Genomic DNA, 12851 nt, shown 5'->3' on the forward strand with positions numbered 1-12851 from the left:
TACTTTTCTGAGTACCATATGTTTGTTGTAGCCCTGTACAGTGCTGTGATCATACTACAGCTTTTTCTGGATTTCTTTTCGATACATAAAAGATGATGGCAGTGCCTGATGATATAACTCTAGCTGTGTAGATAATTATTTATTTATTTATTTATTTAAATTTGTTGACCGGGAGTGTCCGACTGGACGTAGGTCCATTTTCAGCGGAGGCCCAGGGAGAAAAGCTCCACAGTAAAATAAACAGACAGTAGTTACATTGGATTACATAGCGATTAACAATTTAACATAGCAATTACTTACAACATATTTACAGATGAAGAACATAGTACATCAGTAGACAACTAGATTCTTTATCTGTGAAGTACATAACAGACATTAACAAATGTTACAATGAGAAGATAATATGTCTGAAATGTCTTTACACTTCAGACTACAGCAAGAGTAACTTCATCTAGGAGTAGTTCTGATGTGCCAAGAAACAACTGGTGTCTGGGAGTGGACCATTCTGCACCCAATATTTCTTGTGACAACATCCCAGGGGGGCTTTCACCTTAACAGAAACCCTGATTCCTGTAACCAACATTTTGCTGGCTCTTAGATTGTCAATAGACAGAATTTAGACAATTTTCACTTGTGAAGGCTGAAGGTAAATTGTTCCTTATAAAAGAGGAAACCATTCTTGTAATGTTTTTCTGCCACCAGCAGACTAAAGGAAGTGGGCTGTGGACATGTTCTGCTTCAGTTGGTCAGGGTTGTCAACATAAGCATTTACCACTGCCTCCACACTGTCCTCAGATTCCTTGTCAGCTAGTGACGTTTTGGGCAGACACGCACAATCATTTTTATCATTCCATTGTGACCTTGAAGAGCATAGTTCCCAGCTCTTCAAGTCCCCAGATTAATATTACACCAATTCCAATGTGGATTGAAGGCCCCCACCTTTGTTCTTGACTAAAGATAGTCTCTGCCTCAGAGATTCTCTTACCTAGTACCAGCCTTGTTTTTATCTGCTGCTTTGGATGCATTTAATGGTGTCTGAAATCCTACTATTAGATCATTCTTTAATGCTGAATAGCAGAAGTTCTGTATATGGATGACAAAGCACGTTCTCCCTTTTCATTTGTTGAGACTCCATGATTGTTCCATTTACTTTTGACATCACTCTGACTTAAGCCATAATTACTCTACCACTGTGGTCACACTGACTTTTTTTAAATTTTGTAATCTGTTAAATGTCAGGATATTGGAGCAGCACTAGATGGTTAAGCAGTCCATGAGTATAGGAGAAAACAACCATGTATTTAAGCCCTTTGCACTGGGGAAAAACTGATTGGTAGCACAAGAAGTCCTCTATTTGTAATTGTTTCACCATCATCAACCACTTGGCTGACACTGTCAAATATCACACCATTAGGGAATCGCTGTTTGGAGCCTATGGTTTAGAAACACCCATACAGATGTTTGGAGCCTATGGTTTAGAAATACCCATAAGAGATGTTTTTGTAGTCTATGGTTTAGAAACACCCATACAAATGTTTGTAGCCTATGGTTTAGAAACACCTCTACAGCTAACATTTGTGGTGCTTCCACTTGGCCATCTCCACATTCTCCAGTGTAAGGACAGAACTTCCTTTGGCAGGGTAGGTTTAAAGGTAATTTTGCTTTCTTGGACTTGTCTGTACTTCCTCTCTTGTTTTTCTGTCTTTTTCCTTGGGATTCCTCCCAGGTGTAATTTCACTGCAGGTGACATTTGAATTAAGAAATTACAGATGTCTGAGTTTTCAGTGTATCTGTTAATTTTTTCAAAAAGGGTCCTCTACTCCAGTGCCATTTATCCATTTTCTAGTCCACTCTTTTGGTGATATCAGTCTGCTTTGAAACCCCTAGATGTGACTAAGTAAGACCTCTTAAACTTTACTTAATGCAACACCTTTCTTGTTAGAATTCTTCTGATAGTGATACACAGTTTGTTGGAATAAAATTGTGGATTTTTTGAATGCATCCATTCGCAACCACAGATGTGTGAATGGTAACCGGGATCAAATAAGGCACACCCTTACCAAGTGTGGATCATTTTGAAGAGCCATGCAGGAAGGAGTAAGAAAGATATTCTTAAATGCAAAACACTCAAAGATTAAGCAGACTTACAAATACTCATGGCTGTCATTTTTTTCAGTTGTGGGGATGGGTTTACTTCAAGAAGTTTGTTTTGAAGGACAACACAGTTTCCTTACATACTTTCTCATGTGGGCATCCTGTTACAGCTTTAGTTTAATCTGAACCAGAATGTGACAGAGAACTTCTTTATTGTGATCGTGTTGCTGCCAGGTATACCAGAAAAGGCTTCTAGTCTTTTAGTTTCTGATGAAGGAAAATTGTCAGTAGTTGACACGGTTTGTCAACTGTGGATGCACTAATCCTGTTGGCACTCCTGTCTTTCAGAGGACACAGAGATATGACTATGGTCATTCCTTGTTTGTCCATGCAGCTGTTTTCCTGTGTTATTGAACTAACTTGACTGCTGCTGTCCTATATCAGTCTGCGTCTTTAACTGGCTGATACAACAATAGATAGCATTCTTGCACCATTATCTCTGTGCCTGGTTTCTAAATTCAGACTCCTTAAAGGAGTTTTGTGTGTGTGTGTGTGTGTTTCTGGGATCCAGGTGTATATATATATATATATATATATATATATATATATATATATATATATATATATATAATCTGTTTCTCTGAAAGGCAAATCAGAAGTCCAGAACAGACTGTCCAAGTCATTTCTAGGTGTCCTGCTCCTTAAGACTCATGAAGAATGCTGACTCTCAATTGGGTTTCAGCCTGTTGGAAAAGCACACCTTATTTATTTGCTTACTTACTAACAGGGTAAATGTGCTGGTCTGTTGACCCTTTTAAGACATGAACCTATATCAAAGGTAAGGAAGCTTAGATGTTAAATATATTACATCATATGATAAAACAAAAACGTCACAGATATTATGCACGCAAAATGCAGTGTGGATACCAAGAAAGTGAATAGACATATGAAGAGACCTAATAACTTACAGCATATAAACAAACTAATTGATAGGAATTTTAGAGTCACTCATAAAAGATAAGGTTGTAACATAGTAAAGCAACTTGTAATTTGTTTACAGTACATATATGTACAAAACATTGACACTGTGTCAGGTCTGTGGAGGACGTATGACTAAATCAGTTCCTAGTATGTGTTATGAGATTAGGTGGCTTGCAGTTCTTAATCATTGTCTCTAAGCATTCACACATGGCTTCCCTATAGGGAGAGTCTATTTAAAACGGTGTGTTTTGAGACTTGACATCTAGCGTAGTCCACTCCAGGTAGCTTACTTTAAGCTTGTCTCATTACTTGATGTGAGACTCTACAAAATTGTATTCCTGGTAAACATTGCTTCAGTTAGGGGAGTTGCCAAGATTCGGGTACTTGTTTGTGGAGAGTCCTATATAGTGCTCTTTGGGGGCAGTATCTTTTTCAGGACTAACAGTAAGTCAGTGCCAAAGGTAAGCTCCTGTCAGTCAGTTTGGTCACTTTGCTGTCCTAGTTCAGAAGTAAGTGAATCTTTGTGAAAGACTCTCTCAAACCCTTGATATGTACATACAACTAGGCCACAGTCTCTTTTGTTGAAAATTTACAGTATTAACCTGCGTTCATTGTTCACCTGACTTATCCCACTGTTACGTTCTTTCATAAAAATATATGTCAGGAACGTAACAGATGCATTCAAAATATAGTTGTACAAAGTGAATCTGTGCCTCTTGCATCTGTTTGCAGCCGACACATGTGCTGTTGGTGCTTGATGTATACTTGTATCACTTGTAGAGTTTTTCCTTTAGGAAAAGAAAAGGCTGTTCTTAAATATATTTTAGTCCTGATGATCCTTGCTCTGACTTTTTCTGCTCTTTTGCATATTAAGCATTGTCTATCCTTTATCTGCTGCAAGAGTACTTTGAAGTGAGGTAGTACAATTATATGAGAAATTATTAGAACAGTAGACCTCTGAGAAAGAGAGGCCTTTACAGCAGGTAAGATTTCCCTCCCTCCTTCCTTTTGTGATAAATGTAACTTGCAGGAGGTGAAGTTTTTAGAGCCAAAATGCTAATTATTTATTAATTTGTTCTGATATGGAAAAAAGATGTGTTGAGAGACAAGGGACTCTCTTGTTTGAGTAGTGCTAGGATACTTATCAGAATAAGTGACCTTTTTGTGTATATCTTTTCAATCTGTGTTTCACTTATGCAGTTCATGATGAGTACCCTACTAAATGATCTCCTTGGGGAAGGAGGAAGGGTTTGGCTTTTTGGTTACAGTGCTGTATTGTTTTTGAAATGACATAAACTGGAGATAACTGCTGATTTGTTTCCTTACAAGACAGTAATGTTGAGCTTCCATCACTGAAGCAGTCTGCCTACCTACTGTTATGAACTGAAGTCTGTAGTAAAACATTCCCATCATATTCACAGTATTGTGCTATGCACTAGTAAATTTCACTAACATTTTTTTTTCATTCTTCATAACAGGTAAAGGTGATGCGATGCCTGGAACACCCCAATGTCCTGAGGTTTATTGGAGTTCTTTACAAGGACAAAAGGCTCAACTTCATAACAGAATACATTAAAGGGGGAACCCTACGAGATACAATCAAAAAAGGAGTAAGTAGTACTGATTTGTGCATGATGTTTGGATGGTGTTTACCACATGCAGCCCTGCTCTGTCTGCAGTTATAACTCCAGTGGATAATACATATACATGTAGAATTGCTGATTTCCAAAAGGATGAAATTGTGCTTGAGATAGACAGCAGGATGCCAGTCCTTTTAAAGACCCTTGAAAAGCCTTAGCCCTGAGTCCTGCTTTGTCCATCTATAAGGTAGAAAAGCCACCAGTTAACAAGGCTGGTGTGGATAGACTTGTCACATACAGATAAATGCAGTTTTTCACTTACAAGAAATAGCAGTCTCTCATTCTACAAGAAGACTGATTTTTTTAACATATTTTAACATGGTAGATGTAATAATGTTTTCCATCAGACATTTTTTTTTTCAAATACATTAGTGGTTTTCCCACTGTTAGTCTATCATTTTTTCCTTCTCTCCTGGGACTCTGATGTTCCTGGCCATATGAGGCTAATAATGTCTCATTAGAGAGGGACATACATAAGCTGGCACCAGCTGAAGAACATTAGTACTTGCCATGTTATGGGCCAAGTCCAGCTGCTTAGACTAATATGTACTGTATTTCAGAGGATGTTAGTAGGGAGGGTGACCACTGCGATCCAGTCACCAAATTTAACACTTTTCAGATTGTCATAATGAACTGCCCGGAAAGCTGTTGACCTGCCTTAGGGAGTTACAAGCTGAAGTGGGCTAGGTGGTGATTAAATCAGGAAACTGTCTTGACCTCCAAATTCAAAGTGATATATCTTAGCTGGAAAATCAATCATTAACTTTTAGAATGGATTGGACCAATAATCACCTTACCAAACTCAATTCCCTTCATACTATCGCAGTGTTTTTTAGTTAGAACCACTGAACTTGTCAACGGCTCTTACACTAAAGTCACCAAAAACTAACTAGTAAAGTTGTCTTAGCACTGAATTAATCAGAAGAAACCTACTTTTTGAACATGTATCAGGCCATACTCAAAGGAGTTGATTTCCCTACTACAAGCCAGACTACTTTGGCTGACCATCTAAGCCTGCCACCTTTCGCACAGTCCTAAACTATTTAAGGGCACTGAAATCACACACACATCAAAAGAACCCCTCCTGCTAAAGGTTAAATGATGATAATATCCAAGTCAAGTCTTCATTGTGAATGTGCAGTTAGTGTCAACAGCAATTGAGAATGTGTGCCCCTGCTGTTATAGTTAGAGCAGACTTTCTTAAACAGTGCCGATTACTGAACCAGTGCAGCAGGGATCCAAGCTATGGCCTTCTATTCCAATGTTGCATTATTGTTAACATGTGGGAGATCCTTCTCCCCAAGCAACCCAAAGTCCGGCCAGCATACAACAGCTTTTAGCTACTGCAAGTAAGTGGGATGTTGCACGTATGGCTTGTCAAATGTCAGCCATAAAAGGACGTCTGCATGTACAATCCTCAGAACTTCTCTGCTTCCATTCATAACACTTGACTTGACTCGACCGTCGGTCTGCTGCCTGTTTTTGTTTGCTGCTTCCAGCTTTCAGATGTGTGCTCCATTGGGATTTTATTTTTTATTGCTACTGCCTTTTTTGTGTAGTTCATGTCATCAGGAAGGGCAAGTGTAGGTGTGGAAGGCAAATTCCACATAAAGACAGTTGCATTCTTTGTCTGTTTTGTCTAAGCCCAAATCACGGCCACTGTTCCTATGCTATTTGTCAGGACTTTGTCCCAAATACCTTGACAGCCATCTTTCAGATTTGAGTCTATTTAGAGAACCAAGGTTTGAAAAGACTAGCTAAGGATGTTATGGAGGGTTCTGTGGGTCCTTTGACCAAACCGACTTTGAAGAGGAAGGTCCGTAAACCTAGTCCTGAATCCTCTTCCACTGCTGCTCTTTCCGCCGATGTATCCCTTGAGGTTAATGAAGACCCAGAGGTACGTTCGAATGTTGGGTCTGGTTCTTTGGCAGGTACTACTTCAGAGGATGTTAAAGAATCTGACCTAGGCACTCCTTCAGAGGCAGTGCAGACATCCATATCAGATGGACAAGAGGAACCATGGCTTGTTGTGTTGGAAGTGTCCAGAGATACCTCAGACTCTAGCTTGGGAAGAGGTCCCGGGGTTTGTCGTTAAATGCAGGGCTACATCAGGTCCTTTTACTTGCCATTAAGCAGAGGTACATGTTAAGAAAAAGCAAACAAAGCACCTTCTGGCCCATAAATCCCCTCAGTCTGACTAGTATGCTTTTTCACAGATATTGGTTAAGGATTTAATGGTTCTTAAGCCTTCTTCTGCTGTATCTGTTTCCTCCATTACTTCTTCCCCTGTTAGGAGGGTTAGGGAACAGGAATTTTCAGTGGATGAGTCTTCATCTGATGAGGCTTTCTTGGCATATTTAACTCAGATCACATCCACTTTAGAATATGCATCCCCTGAGGAAGAATCCAATGGTGCAGATTCTCCAGTGGTAGAAATATCTTTTGGGGAAACCATTAACAAGCTGAGAGCATTCTTTAAATGGGACTGCTCTCAACTCTCTGAGATTCAAAAAAGATGTTATGACCTTTTAGAAATGGAATCTCCTTCTCCTTCTGCTGTGCCACTTGTTTTGCCAACATTTTTGGATGCTTTTTCTTCTATTTCTAAGGCCCGGGATTCACAGCCTCCTGCAATTAAAAGGCCTGACAGATTTTATAAGGTACCTGACGATTGCAGATGTTCTTCGTGTTTCACTGTTGCAGTCATTACATTTGGGTAATCTGCTGGCAGGTTGCCCTCAGTCGCCCTGAATAACAAAGTATTGGGTCCTGCATCGGTTGCTGTCCCTTCTTCCATGATGTCAGGTCATCAGGGGTGTAAAACATGCAGCTGATGCCATTTTAATCAGTCTTTCTTACCGCGCGGTGCCCGAAGCGAAGCAGTTCGCAAGTGCTGGTCAGCCGATTCCTGAAATTTTCATTTTCGAGTTTCAGAACTGAAGTCTTCAAACTAAAGCTAAGTACCCCGTTGGGGAAACTTTTTCTTGCTCCTTACCGATGTCAGTAAAAGTTAATAATTGCATTACTTGTGGGAAGCAAATACCTCATAAGGATTTTCATTTGTACTGTATTCCTTGCCTAGGCCCTGATCACAATGTGCCTTGTTGTGGGTTTTGTGCTAAATTTAACCAACGCACTGTTAAGCATAGGTATATTTTTGCTTCTAAATATTTTGGTTCAAGATTTAACTACCCTGAAATGTCGTCGGTTAGCAACCCAACTACCAGAGTTCACAAAAAACGCAAGGAAAAAGACACAGACAGACCATCGAGGTCCAAAACCGACAACGACGAAGCTTCTCCTAAGCCAGTCGCCGGTTCTCCTGTACTCAGTGAGGCACTTTTGCAGCCTCTGATGCCAGTTACTTTTGAGTTGCCGGCCTCTACCGAGACCCATTTGGAGTCCGGTATGCTGCAAGATTCTGCAAGTATTGAACCCGCGGATGTCTCTCCCTTGGATGGGTCCGGAGCTGCTAAGCAGGCACCAGCTTCTGAGGGTGTTTTCGGGCCTCAATATTTTTATATTAAACCGATGCCAGCATCAAAAGCAAGGTCAAAATCAACGTCTATATCTAAAAAAACGAAGCATGAGACACGTGCTCAAGCCCCTGTGCCTAAAAAAAAAAATGATCAAAATGGCTGAGGATTTAATTACCTTGATCAGGGGTTCCCAACCCCCCCCCCCCCCCCCCCTTGCTAAGAGGCCTAGGCAAGGAACTGATTATGAATCTTCAGATCAGGTTTCCATTTCTTCAGATTCCTCTTCTGATCAGGAATTTTCTATTCCACCATATGAGGACTCTGATGCAGAGGAATCTATCCCATCTGCATCTCCTCCTGAGGATTACTCTTTTGGAGAGGCTTTGCATACCTTAAGGGAACATTTTCACTGGGAGAATAAGGACTTCTCAGAATCAAAAAAGAGGCTTAGGGATTTTCTTCTTCTTCCTCAGCATAGGCCTTCGGCAGTACCTCCTGTATTAGACATTGTTGATGATGTGTTCTCGGAATCAAGCATGGCCCCTGATTCCCTGCCTCTGGCTCCTAGTAAGCCAGACAGATATTACAGGGTTCCTGACTCCCAAAAATTTATTTTCAAAAATCCTGCTGCTGATCCTGAGACTATTTCTCAGGGTCCCAAGGGTGTTAAGGCTTCTACAGCCAAAAATCCTACCCCTTCTGATAGAGATTCCAGGGCGCTGGATAGATGGGGAAAGAAGGTTTATATGTCTGCAACCTTGGCAATCAGGGCTTTAAACTGCCAGTTTCATATGCTTAAATTTCAACAGTATATTATGGGCTTACTGAAACAGAAAATGATATTGATTTTGGAAAATAGAGTTACAGGATTTATTGCATTCAGCAGAACAGGTTGGAAAACATACTTTGCAAGTGGTTTTGATTCCTTGGAGTCCTCTTGCAGGGCCGCCGTAACTGGATCTGTGATAAGGCATGCCTGGCTCAAGGAGCAAAATCTGCCTGATCATGTTAAAGCTAAATTGTTGGATGCCCTTTTACAGCATGATAGTCTGTTTGGTAGTAAGGCAGAAAAAGTTTTAAAGAAAATGGAAGACAAAGCTAAATCTATGCAAACTGCAAAAGATTTCTTGCAAGTGCAGCCACCCAGGTTCAGTAGGCACTGGCCTACTAAGAATTGGTCCTTTCCTGTGTCCAGTAGAGCCACTCAGGGCAAACCCAGGTGCTCATAAGGGTCCAGATATCAATCACAGGGACCTTACAGGTCAAAGCAATGGGGTGCCTCCACCTCCAAATCTGGAGGTAACAAAGCACAAACCTATAGTAAGCAGTCTCAATGACTTTCCTCTACCATTTCCAAGCACTTATCTTTTGGCAGCCCCCTTGGGGGGAAAACTAGCACTTCATGCTCAAAATTGGCATTTAATTACCCAGGACAAGTGGGTATTAAACAAAGTATCCCAGGGGTACAGATTTCATTTCCACACGCCAATTCCAAACGGATGGCCAGATCTGCTACCGAACCAGTGGGCAGATGCCCAGAAACAAGTCATGTCCCTTATGGATGTGGGGGCTATTCAACCAGTACCAGAAAAGGAAAAAGGACAAGGATTTTATTCAAGGCTTTTCCTGGTACCCAGAAAAGAGAAATCATGGCGTCCAATTCTGGACTTATCAATTCTGAACACGTTCCTGGACATTCCAAAATTCAAAATGCTGACTTTACAACAGCTACTGCCTATGCTAGGCAAGAATGCCTGGTTGGTAACTCTAGACTTAAAAGAGGCATACTTGCATATCCCAATAAGGGAATCTTGCAGAAGATACCTCCGCTTCAAAGCAGGCTTTTTGCATTACCAATTCTCTGCACTGCCCTTTGGCTTATCTACTGCGCCCAGGGTCTTTACAAATTACCTGGCACCAGTAATTGCATTCTGCAGACAAAGAAACATCCAAATTTATCCTTATCTGGACGATTGTCTCATTCAGGCAGAGGACAAGGACACTCTTCTTCAACATCTGGCGTTTGTAAAAAGGCTTCTAGCATGCCTAGGTTACACCTTAAATGAAAAGAAATCACAACTGGTACCCTCTCAAATAATTACATTCCTGGGTGCAAGCTTGAATACAGCTGCCCATATGGTTTACCTCACGCCAGGCAGACAGGTTGGGAGGGTGGCTTAATGGCTAAGGTGTTTGCCTTACAAACACAAGGTGCAGAGTTTGAATCTCACAAGGGATAATTGGCTAGGCTTAAAATGGCTTGCAAGGGCAGTTAGCTTACTACTAAACTATGAACTATGAAATGCAATTGACAACATACTTCCAGCAAATGGCAACAAAAACCCAGCTATCTGCAAGACAAATTCTGCAGGCTTTGGGATTCATGGCTTCCCGCATTGTACTAATTACATATGCAAGACTGCATATGAGGAAACTTCAATGGTACCTAAAAAACTTATGGAGTCAACATTGTCACAGCCTGGAAACAATGATTCCTATCATTCCTTGCCTGCAGCAGGAGTTCCTATGGTGGGCAGAGGCCTGTCACCAAAACAAGGGACTGTCATTCATTCCACCCCCTGCCATCCAAACCCTGACTACAGACGCATCAGATTATGCTTGGGGGACCCATCTGGCAGGGAGATGCATTCAGGGCGAATGGAGCCCAAATCAAATGCACCTACATATCAACCAGAAAGAAATGGTAGCTGTACAGAATGCTCTGACAGCCTTTAAGGACTTTCTTCATCCAGGACAACTACTGATAAAGACGGACAACACCACAGTTATGTGGTACATAAACAAGCAGGGGGGTACCCATTCCTACCCCCTTTGCAGACTAGCCATGGCTTTGTGGAACACAGTCTTGACTTACCAAATACATCTACAAGCTCAACTCCTGCCAGGAAAGCAAAATACTCTGGCAGACGAACTAAGCAGAAATCTTATGGACCCGCACGAGTGGAAACAGAATCCACAAATCTTCAGCATGTTGACACAAAAATGGGGGAGTCCAGACATAGATCTTTTTGCCTCTCCCCAAAACTATCAGTTGGACAAATTCTGCACAAGAATCCATCACAAAAAAAGCTTGGAAAGTGGATGCTCTATCCTTCAGCTGGAAAAACCTATCAGTCTATGCCTTTCCCCCTCTGCCTCTGCTCTCCAAGGTTTTGCTAAAAGTCAGACAGGAAAAACCGAAAATGATTCTCATTGCTCCAGACTGGCCTCACTAATACTGGTATCCACCCCTACACAGTATGTCACACCTTCCTCCATGGTACCTGCCTCAGACACCTTATCTACTGTCTCAGCAGAACTATCAAATTCTGCATACTCAGCTCCAAACTATGAATCTTGCAAAATGGCTAATCAACTAATTTCACCAGTTACATCTCTCAGTAAACCTATGATGGATGTCATTTTGGAGGCTAGAAGGCCTAGTACTAGAAAATCTTATGCTGACAAATGGAAAAGTTTCTGTGCCTGGAACCAATCACAAGGAATAAGCACAACAATGCCCAATATTCCTCATATTCTGCAATATTTAACTGAGATGCTTCACAAGGGCCTATCTTTTTCTTCTATAAAAATCCATGCCTCTGCCATTTCGGCTCATTACAACACAGAGCCTCCTCTCTTTTCTCATCCCCTGCTAAAACAGTACCTCAGAGGGGCCAAAAATTTGAGACCTCCCAGGAGAGCACCGACTCCTGCATGGGACCTCAATTTTGTGCTGGAAAAACTCACCCTACCTACTGCAGACATAACATTTCTCTCTTGGAAGACAGCTTTTCTTTTAGCAGTCACTTCAGCTCGAAGGATTTCAGAACTACAGGCTGTCATGGCTTATCCGGACAGGGTGGCCCTCAGGACCAATCCATCCTTTATGCCTAAAGTGGTATCTAGTGTGGCTCTTAATCAGACAATTCATCTGCCAACCTTTTTCCCAACCTTTTTCCCAACTCCACAGAACAAGGGGGAGCGGATTCTGCATTCATTGGATGTACACAGACAACTAAGATTCTACTTAAACAGGACAAAATCTCTAAGAAAATCTGAGCAATTACAGGTGGCATTTCCTGTAAGGGCAGAAGGAAAGGCTATCTCAAAGAAGACTGTTTCAAAATAGTCATTGTATTCATTTTGGCTACATGCACCATGGTAAACCTGTCCCCATGGGGATCAGATCCCATTCCACCAGGGCTGCATCTACTTCTGCAGCCTTTCTCAGAGGGGTTCCTACCAGAGACATTCTAGAAGCTGCTACTTAGAGCTCAGTTCATACGTTCACCAAACATTACCATTTACCTCTCTTCTCTAAATCCAGAGCAGGCTTTGCTTTGCCACTGCAGTCCTGCAGGGCCTTATAGCTGCTCCTAATGCTGTTTAGCTCCATCCTCCTATCCATAACTTTGGGATTCCACCCAAATGTGATGACTGCAACAGTGAAACACGAAGGACATAGTATAGTTGTGCACACTTACCATAAATGTAGATGTTCGAGTGTATTCACTGTTGCAGTCCGGATTAACCACCCGCCAGCCCCCTTTCTATACATTTTCTTTCCTTCAGTATACTCAAAAGCCTTTGTGGTGTATTTGCTTTTAGTTGAAGGTAATAGCGTCGGCTGCATGTTTTATACCCCTGATGACCT

The 12851-nt window shown here is 41.4% G+C and overlaps 1 protein-coding gene across 2 annotated transcripts in view; it reads left to right on the plus strand.

Moving 5' to 3' along the window:
* LIMK1 (LIM domain kinase 1) overlaps window positions 1-12851 on the plus strand; it is a 1196288-nt gene that overhangs the window by 1062533 nt on the left and 120904 nt on the right. For both annotated transcript variants that reach the window (XM_044054185.1, XM_044054186.1), the window contains one exon: window positions 4554-4685. In XM_044054185.1, coding sequence (XP_043910120.1) covers window positions 4554-4685 — 132 coding nt within the window. The remainder of the gene's footprint in view (window positions 1-4553; window positions 4686-12851) is intronic.

Source organism: Protopterus annectens, chromosome 13.part0 (genome assembly GCF_019279795.1).
Source record: "Protopterus annectens isolate FY-2018-M chromosome 13.part0, PAN1.0, whole genome shotgun sequence".
In the NCBI taxonomy this organism is placed as follows: Eukaryota; Metazoa; Chordata; order Ceratodontiformes; family Protopteridae; genus Protopterus; species Protopterus annectens.